General features: G+C 47.1%; 1 protein-coding gene across 12 annotated transcripts in view; it reads left to right on the top strand.

Annotated features, from left to right (window-relative positions):
* The first annotated feature begins 85 nt into the window (after positions 1-85).
* Positions 86-21510, top strand: part of ptprfa (protein tyrosine phosphatase receptor type Fa) — a 43854-nt gene continuing 22429 nt past the window's right edge. For 10 of the 12 annotated variants that reach the window (XM_061824670.1, XM_061824669.1, XM_061824661.1 and 7 more), the window contains exons 1-6: positions 86-816; positions 12092-12235; positions 12302-12447; positions 13733-13874; positions 15977-16165; positions 19604-19714. In XM_061824670.1, the coding sequence (XP_061680654.1) occupies positions 12151-12235; positions 12302-12447; positions 13733-13874; positions 15977-16165; positions 19604-19714 (673 nt within the window). In that variant the 5' untranslated portion in view covers positions 86-816; positions 12092-12150. Of the gene's footprint in view, positions 817-8773; positions 8911-12091; positions 12236-12301; positions 12448-13732; positions 13875-15976; positions 16166-19603; positions 19715-21510 lie in introns of those variants that run through there. The other 2 variants (XM_061824660.1, XM_061824659.1) reach the window with 2 other exon arrangements.

The raw sequence follows: 21510 nt of genomic DNA, 5'->3' as shown, positions 1-21510 counted from the left end.
ACAAATAACGTCGATCTAGTTCTGTGGTTATCTTTATCGTTTTCCCATTTAATCAAATCACAGGAAGTTCGCTTCTTTTTTTTTTGTTGTTTTTGTTTTGTTTAATCACGTGACGTGTCCGGAAGCGGTGGGAAAACTTTTTGACAACATTTCAACAACTACAAAATATTCCTTTATTTGGGACATAAAGTGGCGACCGGTCAAGGGTGTAGACGGCCTCTCGCCCAGTCAAGCGGGGGTGTGACGAGCGCAAAAAGAGAAGAATTCCAAAAAATGGCTCATCTAGTTTCTGTGGGACCAACTATCATGAAAACTTTTCATGAAGTCACACCCGGCTGTTGTTGTTCATGTTTTTGTTGATTCCCAGGGATAATGTCGACAAGCCTGCAGGTTTCGGCCCCGTTTTTCCAAAAAGGGGGACACCACCACCCCCCACCCCCCCAAAAAAAAAAAAAAGTTTGGGAACCACTGAGCTAAAGGGACAAGGCGGAATAAAAACCCCAAACATTTTCTGCTCTACTCGAAAAATGAAATCGGCCCGCCTCTTATTTTATTTGGTTGACGATGCATTAAAATAATCAAATAAAAGGAGGCTGAAGATAGCGGTGATTGGCCCCGTCACGCTTGTGAGGATAAGAGGCTCATGGGCATCCACTGATCGAAAAAAAAAAAAAAAACATAAAAAAAAAAGACTGGAAAGCTCATTGGCCACCAAAGCTGAAGCCATCTTGATCCTCCCAAAACAAGCATGCCGACCTGTGCACTGATTAACTGTGTTAATCGCCAATTTCGTGGCCGTGAGAAAACGTTCCACAGGTAAGTTTGAAAGATTTACTTTGACAACTGTTAAAGTTTGTTTGTAAAAGTTTTTTTTTTTTTTCTGATGAGTTTAAGTCACTTGAACAAAGTTTTGTTTCCGGTTGTTGTTGTTGTGCACTGTTCACTCGTTTTTTTGTGAAAAAGCGATGTCAATATTGTCCCAGACAGAAATTTTTGATGAATTTTATAATACAGAACTCTGCAAATTGAATTTGATTTTCAAATGCGTGGAAACGAGTTGAAATTTTGTGTGTGAAATGGGACGTCGCAGAGACGACAAATGAACGATGCCTTTAGCACGTATTTGCCCATTGCGAGTCCTTCTTTTCCAAAACATATACAACTGATTGACTTAAAATGTCATGTTTTTATGATAAAAACTGTTTAGTTTTTTTTGCCATGTTATGATGATAGTGCTTCACAGCGTATTTTGGGAAAAGTTAACATGTCACGGAAATCGGGCCCTCGGTAACATGCAAGCTTTCGCGCTGGTCACGGTGTTGGATGTCTTTCCTTTGCACTTCGCCCTTTTTGGCTTCCCAAGTTGAATTGAAAATCCTTCATGTTACCAGAACTGAAAAAAATGTCAAGCTCACACGACCAATTTGAATTCAACATGCCAAATTTATTGAGAAAACCACCGCCGTAACCCAACCCGTGAACCGCGTCACCAGCACGTTTTGGGAGTACCAAAATGGCAGCCAAATGGCTTCAAGCGATCGACATGGCTTGATGTGGATCCAGTCTGTTTTTTGGGTTTTTTTTTTTTTTTTTTTTTTTAGATCAGTGGTGGGCATCCCGTCGGCCATCTTGTGCAGGCCCCACTTCCCTCGTGCCTTGCTCATTAGCGCTTGGGCCTGCAGCGCCCGCCTCTGGCGCGACAGATACGCTCGTAAAACATGGCCGACTCTCATCTTAGTAAGACTTTGGCTACAAGCGTCAGGTTGCAATTTGCGATTTGCTGTAACATTGCTGCGCCCGACTAGTAAATCATCTGTCAGGCACTAGTAGCCTTTTTACGAAGGATGTGGAAGAAAATGCTTTCCAGGAATTGTTTCAGTATTTCTTCCACGTACCAGTACACACTTGATCCTCACTAGTGAGATAGTTCAGGACACTTGTGGTGTAGTAGTCGTGTTGATATTGTTTTTTTTTTTTTTTTTTCACTATTAGGGTTAAGGTCATTTTAACATTTAACATGTCGTGCTTCACTTTTTGTACTTTTAGTGCCCAGTTGGCAAACATGAATGCATAAATGTTGTTTATTTAAATTTTGTTTTGAGGATTTTGTTTTTGGGTTGCCAGTGAACGGACACGATCTCGTGCAATTGTTTTGTTTTGTGTTTTTTTGTTTTTTTTTTCCTTTGCGGTGGCGAGCGGACGCGGGACGGGCGGCGCCATCTGCCACCTCGAGTCCGCCTTGCGAGAACCGCGCTAATATTAGCACGCGTGCCCTCGGGGAGGCGGGGCCATCTGGTGGGCTCTTTAACGTGGGGGGGGGGCAGCTTGACCACAAGTTTGCGGGCTGGACAATCTCAATTTTGCAAACAGGATTTTGATTTGGCGCAGTCACAGATATCGACACCATCACTGAGCGGGAATCGATCCCACGTGTGTACCACTACGCCATCAGTGACATTTTCATAATATGGAATAACTTATCCCTCGTTGCGTCAGGAAAGGCATCCGGTGTCAAACTGTGCCCATCTATGATGACACGCTGTGGCGACCCCTAATGGGACAAGCCGAAAGGAAAAGAAGAAGAAGAAGAAGGAATAACTTATCCAAAATGCGTAGGAAGGGCCATAAAGTCCTCAAAAAAGATGCATCGAGTTCTGATTTCGAGTCGAAACGTGTCAATTGGGAGACGCCGGTCTTGTGACGTCATTATCGACGTGCGTGGCAGCCGCGCCAAAGCTCGCCGACCAATCAGCGTCGCCGGCTTCGCTGGACCTTCCGGAAAGAGTCGAAGATGTCCGGTGTTTTCCGGAGTTTGCCGAGCGAACTGCGAGCATCCGCGCCGAGCTCGGTCGCTTCCTTTCTTCCTATTCTTCTTCTTTTCTTTCTTTCTTCCTCTCTTTCTTTCTTTCTTTCTTTCTTCTTGTAATTCTTCTCGTTGTTCTTGTTGACGGCCGGGCAGCCGGACCGAGCGAAACCACCGGAGGAGCAGAACCGGAAGAGGACAAACGTGCATGGATTTAACGGGACTTTTTTTTTTTTTATTTTAAATTTTTTTATTTTTTGGTCATTGGCATTTTCCGGTGGATTTGACCTGCACGTGAGGACTGACTTTGTTTTCTTTTCTTTAATTTTTTATGACCACCTCCTCCAGGCACGTCCCGGGAAGACGGTGAGTGTGCGCGTGCACGCCGCGGGCGCACCTGTGCGCGCGGCGTCACAAAACGTTGATAAAGAAATGAACAACAACAGTAATAATAAGCATCATTTCAAGAAGTGCTTCCAAAAGACAACTTGAATGCAGTAAGCATAATAATCTTGCGTATCTTTATTTGATTTCAGATATGTCGTGTAATGTCCTTTATGCAACAGCTCATAATTTAATTTTGATATAATTATAATAATATGCAGGTTTTAATAAATATTTGACTTATTAACATTGGGCTTGTTATTTTAGAACTCTAGTTTATATTTCATTGGATATTTATTCATCATTGAAGTAAAATTATGTGCATATCAATAGTGATGATGAACTGCTTATGATAGCTCGTTATTGATTTATTAACTTTTTAAAAATTTTATCTTGATTTACGTTTTATTCTTCAGAAATAGTTTTTTTGATAATTTTATTTATGAATGCATTATTTTTAAATTGTGTCTTCAATGAAAAATGCCGCAAATCAACTGCAGTAAACAAGTTGACATAATAGTAATACTACTAATATTAACGACGTAATACTTTGAAAAAGCAAATTAAACGCTGGAAAATGCTTGCATTATGCTTGATATTTTAACAGTTCCATATTTGTCACACTATTGTATCACTAATATGACATATTTATTGCAAGTTATTCAGATAAATTTAGCACGGTGCACCCGATCTGCATTTTTTTTTTTTTTTTTTTTTTTGGGAGGCAAACGCCAATTCTAATAATCCGCAGTATTAAATTCTGATCATTGAGTAGTCATGCAATTTCTTGAAAAAATCTTGTAAATACAGTTCAACTTCATGTCTAAGATAATAAAGATGAATTGAACTGTTTTGCAATAATTAGTCTTTAGTATTTGTTTGACATTACAACAAAGGGAAACATCCGTAGAAATGGTCAATTTTTCGACAATTTTTGCCATTTTTTAAAATGCTTGTTTGGATATCTTGATCTTTATCTTTTGTTGTTAAAAAAGAAAAAAAAAAAAACTTCAGAGGAGCAGTCATTGATACCGGCCGATGAATGTCGGCTCAAATACGAATTATGATTTCACACGGCCATAACAACGTCGTCATAAGCGATCATCGAAGATGAATTCGCAAGTTGCACGTCAGGCGGTGACTTTGTTCCGGCCGTCCGCACGCGGCGCGAGCGGCCCCCGCAGCGCCCTCCGCCCTCCGTTCGCACACCCGCCAAAAGTCGCTTTTTGTCCACCGAAATGATCAAATATTTTCCTGTCAGGTCAAAAATCAAACTTCTAATCTTTTTTTTTTTTTTTTGTGGAGGCGCCGCTTTTTGTTTTGATTGCGTTTGAGCTGCCCTGGAAAAGATTGTCCTCGCTTATTAAGACGGCACAAATTAATGACAGATTAAAAAATGAAATGTACAAAGCAAAACAAACTTTCATCTCCATTCATTTCACTGCTTTGTCACAGAATTTTTTTTATTATTATATTTTTTTACCCTACACACACCAAAAAAAGGTTGAATTAGGCTGTGGAAATGTCCAAATATTTTTCCATCAGAATTTTTTTTAACGTGTGTGTTTAACCATGTTAGTTTCATCATGTAAATAAGTCCAACAATATTCTTTGAGACGGAAACAATTTCAATTTTGCAGCACGATCTGGGCAACAATTTTATTTTTGCATTCAACTAAATCTCGCAACAACAAGAAAAGCAAATTTGTCAACAAAAGTGCAATATTTTTGCACAAAAATGTAATAGTTGACCAGAAAAACAGCAAAATGGTGACAATAGGTTTGGGAAATATACAATGGAGGACAAAAAAACAAAAGAAATATTGTATTATATATTATTCTATTTTGTCACTTTGTTGTTATTTTGGGACAAAAATGTTTGATCACCTCAACATTTGATTCCAGAATATGGTACCGGATGACGATAATGTTACTTTTTTACTCAACAGAAAAATGTAGATTAACATTTACATTTAAGATTTTAAAATATTGTTGGCATTTATTTTTATTCTCGCAATCTTGTTTCTTCTCTTTCTGTTCCATATTTTGTACTCGAAGCAAAAAAAGCGCCCGAGAGTTGAATTTAACTGCAAAAGCATTTTTTGAAATCAAATGTCAATGTGAGAAAATGTTCTACGTGAGCCATTTTGCAACGTCAGGAAAAGCCGATATTTGCGCAAAGAACGTTTCCGTGAGGATTGAAAAAGACACGGGACCAAAATAATGCTTCTTTTTTTTTTCGTGTTCTTCGGGTCCGTTTTTGCTCGCGATTCTCCCCGACGAGCCGAAGAATCACCGGCGGCCATCTGCCGGCGACGTCGCGGAACCCATTCCGGCCGGCGAGTCCGGTCTCTGGGCCGGACGCCGGCGGGATGGCGCCCGCCGAGCCTGGCGCGCTCGCGGCGCGGCGACAATCTGGCGCCCCGCGGGACGCTTCGGGGCGGGGCCGTGGGGGCCCGACGAGAGCGCGCAGCCGGTCGGGCTCAAGGCGGGACGCGCCCCTCGGCTTTCCGACCGGATGGAATCCAACCGACGGCGCCGTCGGCGTTTCGCTTTTCCCAGACAAGAAAAATGACCAACAAAAAATACAAAGAAATCCCGCAAAAAAGACAAAATTAGCACCCAACTTCACTGAGGTTGTGGGTTCAAATCCCGGCCCGGGCAACGTTGAAGCGAGAGCCGACGTTTTTGTCGGCGAGGGGTCGCCGGCGCGGCCCCGCCTCCCGCCCCAAGATGGCTGCGCCACACAAAACGGACGTTTGCGTGAGGCCTCGCCCGTGCACGGCGAACGCAAACGTCCGTCCCAAAAAAAAAAAAATGTGAAGAGCACAACGGGACGTCGCCGACGCGCTTAGCGGTTAGCAAAGCGAGCCTCCCTCGATTGGACGCCCGGAGATTCTTCGACTTCTTGGACAAACTTCTGAGATTTCCGCTCCCGTCGACGAATCCGTTAACGCGTTCCGACGGGGGACACCGGAGAAAACGCCGCCAAAAGTTTTGGGACGCCAACCGGAAGTGGAGAGAATGTGGACAAAAGTATTGGGACGCCAACAGGAAGTGAAGAGAATGTGGACAAAAGTATTTTGAGGCCAACTAGAAGTGAGGAAATGTACTGAGATGGTCTTCTTTAAATTATTATGATATTCATTTCTAAGCAGTTTGGCAGCCCTTTGGAGGCCCGTCGTCTCATCATGTGACCTCACTTGTGTGCACTTACTAAAGGGAGGCGTAAACTTTCTCCATTTGCCAGAAAAACCAAAATCCACGGCCTAACGTGGTCTGCTTTCAACAAAAACCTCCGTTTCTGATCCAACAGCGGCGGAAATCAGTTTATTTACAGACGCTGACTCGGACGCACGGCTCGAATTGAACATCGGTGGCATTTTTTCTTACCCGGCGTTCTCTTCCTCATAATTGATGTGACACGGCCAGATTACGCCCCTGATCTTTATCTTCTGCTCAAAAGCTGTGCTAATGCGCTAAAACGCCGCCGTGTGCAGGGTTCTGTTGGTCCACAGCGGTTCACAAACCTGAATTTCACAGACCTGCTTTCAACAACTACCAGCTGAAAAAATGTACTTGACGAATATATTTTTGGGCAGCAGGGAAACGGGCACGGAAGTCAACGAGTCATGGCTTGGACAATACTTCCTCGACACCAGTGACTACTTTCCACTGCTTTGTTGCCATCTTGCCAACGTGCGACTCGGCGGCGATTTTAGCGAGCAGCTGTGGATGGATTCCACACACCAAAATAAATACAGCTGAATTTATGAATAATGAAAGGCAATATTTGGGAATTCACATTGAAAAGCAACGGGAGGCTGGCGCTTACGTAATGCCTGACGCTCGGAGGAAGGCTGAGGGCTCGTGAACGCGGAGCAGCTTTTTCACCAGCGGGGAGGAGGTCGGCGCGGTGCTGACGCCGCACTTCGGGGCGACGCCTGTAGGGGCAGCGCACGCACGCACGCGTTTTCCACTTGTTGGCCACGTGCCATGACAACAAAATGGAGGCCTGGGTGGCGTTCGTGTATCATCAAAGCATAAGTAATGACGCCAGGAGAAAAAAATGAATTTGGCAAGACTTCAAAGTGTCCTGAACAAAGTACAGCAAGAAAATGGCCTCGCGCCGATGACGCAAAACGATGCGATGCGACGCGCCGACCCGTCGCCGACGTCCCACGGCGACAACAAGTGACCTCACGCTCGTCACATTTCCAGCTCACGTGAACGCGTCCCTGACCGAGACGCCGGACCGGGTCACCGCACGTCACCTGAGCCCGCGTTTCACCTCACCTCGCCCGGCAACTGACGTGAGGTCACCTGACCTCACATGTCACGTGACCACGTGACCAGAATTGGCCTCGCAAAAATCTGCGACGAAGGACGTGTTTTTGGGGGGGTTGGGCGCGTTCCAGGGAGGTGTGGGCCGTATCCGTTTCAGCGACGCAAAAACGCGCTTTTTCCCTCTGAAGGCGACCGAGCTCGCGTTTCCACCCCAGGTGCATCGCCGCCGGGAAAAATGAACAAAAGTCACATGACACCAACACAAAAGCGGCCAATCAGCGCCCCGCCCCCGTGAGGCCGTGCCGCTTCACGCTGGCGTCCCGAAGGGGGCGCTCATGACTTGGAAGCGGACATAAAGAGGCCGCGCCGGCGCCAAGCCTCCCCCCAAACGCTTGTCAGACTTTTACTTTATTTTCCTCTTCCTCTTCTGCCTCGTGTCAGTGATGCATGCGCACTCGCGGCCAACAACGAGGCGCTCTAAAGAGGCCACGCCGGCTGCCACGTCTGACTTTTCTTGAAATTTTTCTCCCTCCCTCTTGCTTCTGTCTTTCTCTGCGTGGCGCGTATCGATGCACTGCCGACAACGAGGCGCTCTAAAGCTGTCGGCGGACTAACCAAGGGGAAGAAGGACTTACAGGAGTTAGCTAACATTTTCACCGGCTACCCGCAGACGCGAACCAAGACGCAAATGTTCTTGTTTAGCGGGGCGAAGGACGACTCGTGCCCGCGCTGAAGTGGGTCACGTAGGTCTGTTTTAGTCACACCCTCCCCCCGAAATGTCGAAAAGCAGTTTAACGCTCCACAATTTAGTAGTTTTTGGTCTTGGCACTTTTTAGCAGTTGTCCGAATTCTCTCGCAGCGACTCGAGCATCGGAACCGAAGAACATTTTGTGTTTTTGCGTGCGTGCAAACGTGAGCGGACCTTGAAGATGCTTTTTGAAGCCCCCCCCCCCCCCAATCCACGCGGGACCTCCCTAGCAAACATTTCCCAACGTATCCTCCTCGTCTACTCCAGGAGCACTAGAGGGAGGGGCCGCTCTCACCTGGGTCAAAGCTCCGGCGCTGTTCCCACCCTGGTCCCCCTCCACCACCACCACACCCGAGCCCCCGGCGAGAAACACGACACCCTTGACGACGACGTTGGCGGCTTCCCAGCAGACTCCGTCGGATCGATGCGGCCGGTCTACGCCTGTGGGTGAGACGCCCCCCCCCCCCCCCCCCCCGCCCCGACGACACCCCCCCGGCTGCACGCTGAGCAGCCGGAAGGAGGAGCTCTTTTTGGGGCTCTTTACGGCTGGCAGCATTTTTTTTCTTCCACTTGTTCATCCTCGCCACGTCTTTATTTGAATCTTTTGGACATTCTTGTTCTCCCCTCGGAAGTCAAGAATCGGGAAGCTTTTTCTTGCTTTCCTTCATCCGGCGTACCTGCGGCGCAGGTGAGATGTGGCTCGCACGTCACGTTTTCTTGTTTCATGGTCGAAAGATGGATTCCGTTGGTGGTGAGAGCAGCAGCTCACCTTTGCCCCGATTATTATTATTTATCATCGTTATTCTACAGTAAGCCTTCCCGTTTTCTATGCTGTAATAAAATTTTTGTATATGTTGGTATGAAATGTATGAAATTTAATTTGAAAGTAATTTAGCACAAAAAAAATGGTCTTCACAAAGAAATAAAAACACGTGGAACTTATTTCAATTTTCCCATTGATGTATTTGGTCCTCAAACGTGTACTCGTCGTAGTGCACATCAGTACTAGTACATTAGTTATTAAGTAACTGCTTCAATTGTGAGTCAGTAAGCGATTGAAATGCATGAAGGGGGTGCAGGGGGGGGGGGCCTGCTGAGTGACCCGGTGGTGCACTTTGACCCCCGCCGCAGGTGTCTGCACGAGTGCTGCCGTCACATGTTCAAGAAATGCAACATTTCTCTTAGGGGACCGGCCCGCCCCCCCTCCCCTTCCACCCCCCCCAAAAAAAAAAAACCACACTCAGTCGATATTGTAGTCCTTTATAATGCGGATTTGCAGCCATTATGGTGCCAAAGCGCATATTTGATAATTGAAAAACCTCACGACACACCAACAAAGAAAAAAAGGGGATCCAGTACGTAAATTACTGCATGTCCAATCGAAGAGCCTTCATTTCATACTTCATTCTTGCATTTTTGGACCCACAAAGTCATCAATAATCATGACATCATTAAGTAGGATGTAGATAATTAATGGAGGCGAACGATTAGCACAGCTGCCTCACGGTTCGAATCTCCCGGTACTCCACTTCCCTGCGCATCCCAAAACATGCACGCTAGGATCATTGAAGACTCGAAATTGCCCGTAGGTGCAAACGTGAGTGCCGATGATGCCCCGCGATTGGCCGGCGACCGGTCCGGGGTACGGCCCAGCTCTCAGCCCAAGATGGCTGGGAGAGGCTCCGGCAGTGAGGATAAGCGGCTCGGAAAGTAGATGGCGGGATTTGTGCGTCGTAATTGAATGCTTCAATTCGGTTCCTTCTTGTTTGAAGATATTATTTTGATATATATTCTATTTTTTTTTTTTTTTTTAATGTTCCAAAACTTCCAGGACTTCCAAAGTGTTCATTTCATCCAGAACCTTCAGAGTTTTCACATTGCACAAAAGTCCACTTTTCATATTTTCCACAAGAAAATAGTTTCAAATGAATGAAAACTTTTGGGAAAAACTGCACCTTTTAATTGACAAATTTACACAATGAGGATTAAAAATCAATTTTATAGATTGATCGATATACTTGAAGAAGTTCCCCGCAAATCCCATGAAATCTTTAACTTGAATTTTTAAAATCTTCCCATTCTTAGACGGAAAATAATGAAATGTTGTCGTTTTTTAAAGCAGATTTCAGAACAGCGCACGTCCTGGTCGGAGCGGACCACGCCCTGAAACGGTCGCCAGCCAGTCGCTCATTTGCGAATAACTAAAAGAAAACGGCCATCCACAGTTTGTCAACTGAAGTGAACTGAAAACTGGATGTTAATGCTGGTTTGTTTTGTTTGTCAGAGGTTTCTATGAATCCTCATGATTTTTTTTTTTCCACACTTAGCTTTGTCTGGAAATCTCGCCCGTTGCGAAGCGAGCGAGTCCCCGGGGTGAGTTTGAGTTTCACGCAGCTGGAATGGCGTCCTTGAGACACAAAACGCACGCAAACGTCTTCCGTTCCCACCGCCGGAATGCGTGACATCATTGCGCAAACGGCCGCTTACGCTGGTGCTAATTTGAACGCTCCCTCTTCACGATATCGTCACTCAAACCCTCTTTTGTGTTGCACCAAGACAATTCTGAGCCCCCCTGCAAAAACAAGAAAGGCCCAAATCAGTGAGACGTTTCGACGAAAGGAAAACGGCACGATGGAAGTGCCTTCCTGACGTTCTTGCTTCTAGTTGGCTTTTTGTTCAAAATGGCTTTTCTTTTTCTTGCCCTGTTTTTAAGTGTCGCTTTTGTGGCGCTCCCCTTTCAGACGACGTCGCCCGACTCGCGTAGTTTTGTCTTTTGCGTTCCCGCTACTCCTCGACTCGTATTCAACTATACTGCATCACTGTACAATATATCACTAGCATACCATTGTACTTGCTGCTATTTACAAAAGAAATACTACAGTAGGCGGAACGGCGGGTGAGCTGGCAAGCCTCGGCCTCACGGTTCGGAGGACCCGGGTTCGATCCCGACCCCGCCTGTGCGGAGTTTGCATGTTCTCCCTCGTGCCCGCGTGGCTTTTCCCCGGGTGGGCACTCCGCTTCCCTCCCACATCCCAAAAACACTCTCTCAAGCGTGAGTGCGACTGTTGTCTTTCTCGATGCGCCTTAGCGATTGGCTGGCGACCGGTTCAGGGTGTGTCCCGCCTCGTGCCCCTTGCCAGCTGGGATAGGCTCCAGCGCTCCCTGCGACGCTTGTGAGGATAAGCGGCAAAGAAAATGGATGGATGGAATACAACAATATAGTTGTCACTTCGATGCAGTATTGTTTGTAGTGTAACAGTGGTGAAGGCTTGATGTCAATTATTTCTCGCATGTTCTGGAATTTCTTTGGATCGTGTCATTTTGTTGCAGCTTGCGTTGACTTTTTTTTTTTTTTTTTTGGGGGGAGAAAACAGATTCTGTTGAAGTAATTTTGCCGATTGACATTTCCGCTCTGGCTCCTTCCCTGCCGGAGGGATCGGATCGCCAAGGTCCCCCTCGCGCCTTTGGCCACCACCCAGCTCACGCTGCCCGACTGACCCCGATGGCCCCTCGAACAGGCGGGCACCTTCGGGCTGAGCTCCAGTGGGTGAGCCCCACCCTACAGGCCTGTATCCAGAGGGGGGCCCGGTGACCTCGATCCATTTTTTTGGACTGGTTTATGGAGCCGCGCTTTGTCTGGTCCCGGTCGCTGTGGGTGACCCTACCAGGGGCGCGAAGCCCCACGCATCTTAACGCCGAAGATCGTGAGGAGAAACACATCCCTTCACCGCAACAAAGTTTCAAGTGGGGAGTGAGAAATGAGGACAAAAGAAAAAGCGCTGATGAGAACAGTCCATCATTACAGATCGACAACAACGAAACGTGAAATTTGGGCCCAGGAACTTTACATTCTTTCCCATCTCTCCCAGCAGGTGCATCTCGATGACGGCGTGAATTTTTATCCAGTCAGCGTCCTCGGTGAGAGAAGATGGGCGCGCGCCGCGTCGGCGCCGTTCCCCTCCTGGCGCTCTTGCTGTGGTCCGCCGCTCCGACGGCGCCGTCTCGAGCCGACAGTGAGTGGAGCGCGGCTTGCGGCTTTTCCCGTACGGGCCGCTTCACGGCGGCGTTTTTCCCCGCAGGCGTGCCGACCTTCGTCAAGTCGCCGGACGACCAGACTGGCATCTCGGGGGGCGTGGCCTCGTTCGTGTGCCGGGCGCTGGGCGAGCCCAGGCCGCGCATCACCTGGATGAAGAAGGGCAAGAAAGTCAGCTCGCAGCGATTTGAGGTACGACGCCCCCCCTCCGCGCCCTCGCTGGGGATGAATATTGTTTCATTTCAAATAAATAGAGTAGAGTCCGGTACAGTGACCGCTGTTGAAATGGCGTCAAGACTTTTAAGCAGAGAAATCTTGAAAGCAGTTTAATGCAGCAAAGCAGAATGATGGAGGAACCCAGGACCCGATTTGAGTACCGCTGTCTCGGACTCCCGTGGCACGCCGCGATTCCTCGGAAGTCCATCCTCTGCTGGGCCTTTTCGAGGATGGACTTGATGTTGGTCTCCCTGTTCCCTTCCTTAAGAGACCGTAATTCCAAGGAACATCGAAGGTCTCTACAGACAAAACAAGACAACTGGACCGGGTGAGGGGCTGATCGTCACAGACTTTGAGGCAAGATGAGGACACAGGGTCCGGCCGGATCCTGCTACGATGTTGATCTTTTATCATTTTTATTTGATACATTTTCATTTCTTTGCAAGGGTGGATTTGAAAATTAATATCACGCGATTTTTTTCAAAAGTTATTATGACCATTTTTATGGTCTTTGTAAATCCCAAACAAACAAACAAACAAACCTAAAAGATTTTTTTATTTTGCTCCCGACAAAAAAAAAAAAATGGTTTCATTTTGTTCCTCTGCAAAATCCATGTTGAGTGTTTAAGAGCTTATCGCATTCCCGTACATTCGCAAACAAAAGTTCGGCTTTTGTGTCCCCCGGCGTAAGAACGCTTGACAACGTCTGCTCGCATCACGACGGGTGTCGGGTTGCCGCAGAACCGAAGCCGATCCTCGTCAATCCTCCCCAAAGCATGTGAGTGTCGTAATTGGCTGGCAACCTAATCTGGCTGCAATCCGGAATGTTCTCCGGGAATCTTCTTCTTCTTCACGCGCCCCCCCGCCGGGAGGCCTCATTAGCGCAGGAATGCCTCGGCGGAAGTGCACGGCCCCGTGTCCCGACCTCTGAGTCGTTAACACCCCACCCGCGTACCCCGCATCCCCCTCCCCTCAAGATTCCCAAGACCCTCCGCATACCCAATCTCCAGTCAGCCGCGTCATTGCACGCAAAACTTCCTCCTCGCTAGGTGGTCTTCCTTTCTTTGCTCTGTTGAACTAGAAAGTGAAAGAAAACCGGGATGGAGGCGGGACATACCCCGGACTGGTCGCCAGTCGATGGCAGGGCATGTTTGAATAAAAAAATGGATTGGTCAGACAATCGAGCATTTTGTATCTTTTCCTTGAAGCTAAGCTCGGCTGACGCAAGGCTAAGCGCTAACCCCTCTCACCGTCGTTGCAGGTGACGGAGTTCGACGACGGCTCGGGTTCGGTTTTACGCATCCAGCCGCTGAGGACGCACCGCGACGAGGCCGTCTACGAGTGCACCGCTGCCAACAGCCTGGGAGAGATCAGCACCAGCGCCAAACTCACCGTACTGGAAGGTACTACGCCCGCTACGCAGCCACAAAATTTCGGCGCTGACTTTGAACTGCCCCAGTTTGTGTCCGTACCTTTCACAGAGGACAGAGACGTGCCTGGGAAGTGCTGCGTCAAAGGGGGCTGAGAATGTGACGTCACGAAATGAATGGACTTGTGTGTCGTGCAAAATAGTCGACTGACGGCGACTATTGTGCGAGAGATTTAGTGTCTGGTTTTGGACTTGACACCCCCGTCCCGGTTGTCTGCTTTCGCCTTCAGTCGAAGAGCTGGCTGGAAGGACAGTGCAAATTTCTTTCCACTGAGACTACTGTTGCTGCTTGGCAAGGCAGTAGATTGGCTGGTTGATTTAATTTCCCCTTCTATGTCAATACCTTTCCCACCCAGGTGGGCAACTTCACATCTTTGTCTCGGGTTTTCCGCCCTCCTCTTTCATTCAGCTGCTCTTCTTCCTCAGATCTCGGCCTCTGACGGCGTCTTGGAAGCCGGCAAATTCACGTGTAGCCTGGATTCCGTGTTGCTACCTGTTCCGCATGACAGGAACATGACAAAAAAGATGTTTTGTGTGATCAAATAATTAGACAGAGTCAGTGTGTGATCCCAACAATTGCCTTCAACGCAGCTCCGACAATACCTCCGAAGACGGCAAATTTCAACACCCCATTCCCGGTTAGCGCCTTTGACACGGGACCGAGACTTTGTTGTTCAACTTCACACCCCCCGTCCCACCTTTCGCACGCGCCTCCACCTCTGTTAAGACCGAAGCTGCCACGTCAGCTTTTAGCGTTGTGTCTGAAGTCCGAGGCAGGGAAACGAACGGGACGGTTTTGCGTGGAGGCCGTTCATATGGAACAGTGACACGCGGAGCATCACTGAAAAATGCCGACTGCCATTCTGGCTTCAGGACGACACTGCTGGGGGGCACTCCGGTCCAAAAAAAGTGACTTTGAGTCAAGCTCACCTGTTTTCTGTTTTCTGGACCTAGCGGGAATATCTTCCGCATGTTTTCACGGATCTTTGCACGCCTGCCGCAACAAGGTCACCGCGCAGAGGCCAACTGTCAAAGTGACATATTTAGCTTTCGATCGGGTTTGTATTTTAGATTCATTTTGGTTGATCTTGAATGTGCTTGATGACACTCGAGTGCCACATTCAATTTGATTTGCATCATCAAATGTAAACAAGCTAGCTCGTGGCTAACTGGCTAGCATAGGAAACAGTGATTTGGACACAATATCGCAATATCTTTTCATCGTTTTACAAACTGTGGAGGAAACTGTTTTGGAAATTGTTGCTGTCGGGGTGTGTGACGGAATCTTACGCCGAAACCCCTCCAAGGCCCTCGTCCTTCTCCCCTTCTCCTCCTCCTTCCCCAACTCTCGTCACTTTTGTTTGGCTTCCTGATCAGGTTGCGGGTGCGCTCGCCTCAATGTCGCCCGCCTCACGTTCACGCTTTGTCCACGGCGTGTTTTGAAACCGGAGCGGCTCTCCGAAATCTGTCCCGGAATCTCGGCTCAGTAAAAACAATATCCAGATTACCCGCACGCGTTACGCAGCTGTCTGACGTAGCGGTTTCAAACCGTCAAAGGAAATTGTAGTTTTTGTAGAACCCTCCCAGCAAATGGAGCCAGATAGAGCCAAATGTCATCCAGTACATTTTGGGCTCTTCCCGCAGCACCCTTTAGATGCGGGGGTCGGAAAATATTTCATCATTTGTGTCGAGGAAGAACAGATCAAGTCAGTGATCCTCAATTGAGGAGTGGGGACCCAAAAGTGGGTTCCGGAACCATTTTGGACGCGGACATATCGTAAGTAATTACAGCGGGTGCTCGGTTGACCGTGATATTGATGTCGAAGTTTTGTAGGTGACAGATAGCGTAAGATAAGAGTACATCCGGACATGGGACGAGACGGCATGCTCGGTTTTAGAGCCCCGACTGACCGACTGTTCATCATTGGATTGCGACGATGTTAGCGAAACAGTGAGACCAGGCGATATCGCAGGTTTATTGGCGATGTTTTTTTTCTTAATGGGGTTTTCCAGCATATCCACTTGGTGAGTAAGGGTAAGATTGATTGTATTTTAAAGTACTTCGTGTCGCGTCAGAGGAGCAGATCCCTCACGGCTTCCCGAGCATCGACATGGGACCTCAGCTGAAGGTGGTGGAGAGGACACGCACGGCCACCATGTTGTGCGCCGCCAGCGGGGACCCGGATCCCGAGATCTTCTGGCTCAAGGACTTCCTGCCCGTGGACATCGAAAGCAGCAACGGACGCATCAAGCAGCTGCGCTCAGGTAAGCCGCACGTAACGTGGCTGCTCCGGAACACGGGAGCGAGCTGGCCGCAATTCCCTTTCCAGGAAAGAAGACCACTGGAAGACCGGCGACAAGGCAAACACACCTGCGCTCTCTTTTCCTGAAATCACTCACTAGCTCAACTGTCCAAACTGAACTATGAACTCAAACTGTACAATTTTGATCCAAACTGTGAGCTGATTGCAAATCTAGTGTGTATGTGGAAATTGCACCCAAGGATGAGCCGGACTTGTGCAGCTCCACGATTCTTTCTCTGATTTCCTGGCCCATAATTTCAAACAAGGAAGGAGATCCCTGGGTGTGCCGTCATGTTGTTAGTCAACCTGCCGGGAGCTTCCAAAGCTAAGACCTCCTCATTTGGGCCTCGCCATCTTCTTTCAAGATATCGTACTTTTTGTGAATGTAAACTTTTGAACCGGAAGAAAAAAAAATAATGTAAAATTCCATTAGGAGTTCTCGTTATTGTGGAATGTGACAAAATGAAACAATTTTGGTAATCCTGACTGACCTAAAGCGGGTTGGACAAAAGAATGAAACGTGTGTTTTTGCACCGTTTCTGTAAACTTTTGGCTTCAACTGTGTGAGGTGATTTGAAAGGAGCCTGCTAGAGGGCTTCATCTTGCTGTCAAAGCAAGCCGCAAACTCTGAAGCACTTTCCGAATCGGTCACATGGGACAAGGCTTCGTTCATCACTTCTGGCTCCTCCCCTTTGTGAAACAAGCCTCGATATCCACCTTGCAGAAACGCCCTCTTAATTACCCGATACACGCTTCAAAGAGGCGGTCGTCACATCTCGAGCTAACGGTGTATGTAAAATAGAGATACACTCTGATCTCGACTTAGTTGGACCTTTAGCTGAAATCTAGCAGTCGGTGCATTCGAAAGTCAACGTTTCTCCTCAGTTTGCGAGTCTTCTGAGAATGAAAGTGTCTCCACTTTCTTTGAATACTGTACACCAAGGACCACCTTGCACTCGGAGTTTCTGTGCAGTCCCGAATGTAGCACAGTGCACTCAGAGTGCATTTCCCAACACCCTCCATCCATACGTGTGGTTCTGTTAGCTGGATGAAGCTAATGCTAACATGGGTTGTAAAACGGACCTGCGCTGCTGTTGTGTTAGCTCGCTAAAGCCAATGCTAATGTGGTATGTAAACGAGAAGTCTGAAATAGAGATGCACTGTGGTCACGTTTTAGTCGGCTAACGTTAACGCTCGCACTGTATTTAACATTGTGGTCGTGCTAGCTTGCTAAAGTTAACTGTCTACACTATGTTGCCAGTTCATCTGGCTAAAGCTAACACTAATGGTAGAGTATGTGTAAAATAGTTGCGTGTCACACGGTGGTCGTGTTAGCTGGCTAATACGAAAGGTGGCTGTGTCTAAAACAGAGGTGCTAACGCTAGTCGCTGCTCCACTGTCTAAGGTTTGAAGGAAAAATTGTGAAAAGATAATGAAATCTTATTTTTCACAATGAAACCCCCAAAATCTGTCATTTGACGCCGGAGCCTCCTGGCAGGTCCGGCCTGTCTGCCCTCCTGGTCCGCTGGGCTCTTGGAGAGCTGCTGATGGCCCCTAACCAGTCCCCCAAGTGAGGCCACACAGCTTCCAGAGCCCCTTTTTGTCTTGGGACTTGGTTTATTATCCAGATGGACGGCATCTGCATAGTAACCATACCGCCACATGTCTCTGACTCAGAAAACAGAGTTTTATCATTATTCGATTATTCTGTCGTTAACAAAAAATGTAGCACAATTACTGTTAGCGCGACGCTCGGCGGGGTGTACCTCACTCGTTGTGACTAATGCACGTACCTGGAGCGTAGTTGAGTTGTCAGTACGTTCGGAAGACCCGGAAGAGCGCGGCTATGGTGTCTTATGTTTGAAATAAGGAGGAGTTGGTCACCAAGAGCTTGGGTAGCTAGCTAGTCTCAAAGACAAATGGTGCTGGGCTAGCTAAATTGTCTCGATTGACACAGTAGTTGGGAAAATACAGTTAGCTAGATTACAGCGAAATAGTTAAGTAGGATATCATTTTGTTTGTTAGCAGGTAGCTCGAGGTAACAGATTTGATTGGTAACTAAGGGGTAAGTTGCTCGAGTATAGCAAAGTGGTCAGTAATTATGTTAGCGGGTCATTAGCTAGGCTGTAAGAATGAACGATAACTAGAGGCTAGCTGTGTTTTAGTAGCTAAAATGCAGAAGTATGTTAGCTAACTGCTTGGCTTAGCAGTTTGTTTGTCAAGTGCAATTAGCCAAATAGTAGCTAAATACTTTGCGGACCTACGCGTAAGACAGATTGCTTGAGGAGACCCGAGTGTAAGGCAGTTTAGCTAAGTCGCTGGTAGCTTAGCATTTTAGGTTAGCGGCATTTAAATTAGTACTTGCAGAAAATGATAGCGTGAGTCAAAATGTTGGAGAAGAGCACATAATAACAGCTCAGTCAAAACAAGAAATCCGTATTCTATACTTATTCTAATTAGACAGAAAAAAAGTCATAATCTTGTTTAGTTGTCTCCTTCCTCCCCGACTAATGAAAAATTCTTTCTGGTCTTATTTGCATTGACTTTACCTCACCAGGTGGTACACCGATCAGAGGTAAGAATGCTGGAGTACAGAAACGCCTCCACACCCCCACCCCCCCACCAAAACCACCAAAGCTCCCCAAACACCTCCACCTCGTCATTGTCATCTTCATCATCATCATCATCATCATCATTTCTGTTTGTGCTCTTTCGACGCCACGTCCTTCTTCTCAAAAGAACACCCAAGCGCATTCGTGTTCTTTTGTGTCATTTGATTTGAATGGAATGACGCCAGCGTGAGTACTTAGTATCCACTAGCTTAGCATCTTAGCGCAAAATCAAGAAGGACATTTTGTTTGGACATGTGTGGACTCTGAATGCTTCTCCAAGAATGATTCGCAAGAGCGGAACCGAGGCCTTGGTATGTTAGCGGGTTTTCAGGTCGTCTGTTCAAAGACTGTAGCTTGAGGTTAGCTTTGTAGCAGTCATCGTAAAATAGAATTAACTACTAGTGAGTTGATTTGTTGGTAAGTATATTTGCAGGTCTGTGTCTAAAACAGATAAGTTTACAGACAGATACCGGTAAATGGACTGCATCCAGTCGGATCGTAATTGACGGGAATGTTATTCTAATCAACAGAAAATATTATATCGTAGCTGGAGTGGATTACGCGTAGAATGAGTCGTCTCATGCAGACGGTGAATTCCTAGTCTTATTCATATAATAATTTCACTGGATCGGCTCATAATCGCGGTGAATCTTTTCGCAACCACTCCACCGGCAATGACTTTGACGAATCAAAAACGGCAACGGCGCCACCGAATACAAACTCTCGGTCACGCTGTGAAGTCGTAAGTAGACCAGGACGTCGACGTGACCCTTGACCTGCGTCCACAGGCGCTCTCCAGATCGAGAACAGCGACGAGTCGGACCAGGGCAAGTACGAATGCGTGGCCGTCAACTCGGCCGGGACCAGATACTCGGCCCCGGCGAACCTCTACGTTCGAGGTAAGACCGGGGACAAAACCACCGAGGCCTCCTGACGTTTCACGCCGCCACTTCCTGTTTTGTCATGTCCAACTTCCTGTCTGGGTGCGTTCTCCGCTTCCGCTCATTTGTCCCTGTTCACCATGCTAGCGCTTAGCCACATGCTAGCTAGAAGCACAATTGCTATTTTGAATAGTGCTTGTTCTTGCTTTTCATCTTGACAGGTGTGCCTTCTTCTTCTTCTTCTTCTTCTTCCTCTTCTTCTTCTTGTGTTAGTTGTTGTTTGTGTCAGACACTCCTTCATCTGTTCACTCACTCTGTGTCGAGTGCGATTCTGGCGCTAAATGGATCTCATTTGAATCAAGCGTGCAACCACGATGACGCGATTGTCGCTCGGTCCCGTCAGGCGTGGATCGGACTTGTGCGTGCGTGCGTGCGTGTCGAATCGGATTTTTGGCCTGTTTTACTCTTCTCTGTTTTTCCTTGTCTCCTCCCTCCTGGCTTCCCTCCTGTTGTCGTTGTTGTCGTTGTTGCCCCCCCGTCACAAAAAAACCCCAAACACTGCAAACACTGCAGACCAGCGAGAAGGTTTGTTTCTACACTCGTCCCGGACGCGGAGGCCCGCTGGACCGGTGCCAGGGAGCGCTGGCGAGTCGCCAGGCGCCTCGGGCCCGTCCCGGTCTCCCGGTCCCCTCGGAACCCCCACGCCGTCAGCCTGAAACCTTAATCCTCCCTCCCGTTCCCTTTTCCCTGCTTCTGCTTTGCTTGACGATGCTTCCACGCTACACTTAAAAAAAAAAAAAAGTAAAAATCATAATAAAGCATGAAAGCAAAAGTTTGCGTTGAGCTCAGCAAAAACGGCATCCGTCAATAAACAAGCAAGCATTTTTTTACTCAAATAAATGAAGGAAAAAGGTGAAATATCATCAGTCAGTGAAATCGAATATTTGTTGGTGACTTGAACAACAGAAAATCTTAATGTAGTAAAAACATCTATTTATGAATGTAAAAAGAACAAATGTTGACTGAAAAATATTCAATTCAGTAAAGTGAACAATCCTCAAAGTCAAAAACATCCTTTATTAAAAATTGTGCCAAACATATGTGCGTTCATCTGAGATGACACGCTGTGGCGACCCCGAAAGGGACAAGCCGAAAGAAACACACAAGTATAAGGTGGAAATATCTCATGTGTTTTGTTGAATAATATAATAATACAAATAGTCAGAGAAGTCAAAATATTGACTTGTATAAAAAAAGAGAAAAAGATGCATCATGCAAAAATAATGCAAAAAAAAATATTTGCTTCATGAAAATGATGACAAGTGTTGACAAAATGTTAAATACAGTTAAATCAAATAAAATGTTCACTAAGTTAGGTAAAATGATTTTAAAACACGAACTGCAGTAAAATAGAAACCATTGAGTAAGTCAAATGGAACAAATAAATGAAAATGTTTGCGAAAGCAAAAAAAGAAAGAAAACTGGTTTGTGTTTGCATGTTGCCGCAATCCCCAGCTTGCTGCATGGTCCCCCGTCCCCCCCCCCCCCCCCCCAATTTCCGTCTTTTTGCTCTCGGGCATGTCTACACACCTGCTCTCGCCACGTGCATCCTCTGTGTCGCCATGGCAACTTGGCGGGGGGGGGGGGGGGGCTGAACATGGAAACAAAATGAATCCATTGTGCTGGGACTAATGCGCTAACGTACGAACATGCTAATGTGCTAACGTTGTGACGTCGGACACTTTGTTAGGTACACGACAGACCTATTCGGGTCACCTTTGAGAGTACGAGAACCTCCCGAGTCCGTTTCAAAC

This window comes from Syngnathoides biaculeatus, chromosome 7 (assembly GCF_019802595.1).
Source record: "Syngnathoides biaculeatus isolate LvHL_M chromosome 7, ASM1980259v1, whole genome shotgun sequence".
In the NCBI taxonomy this organism is placed as follows: Eukaryota; Metazoa; Chordata; class Actinopteri; order Syngnathiformes; family Syngnathidae; genus Syngnathoides; species Syngnathoides biaculeatus.
Note: the sequence above shows the minus strand (reverse complement) of the source record. Positions and strands in the feature narration are given on the sequence as shown.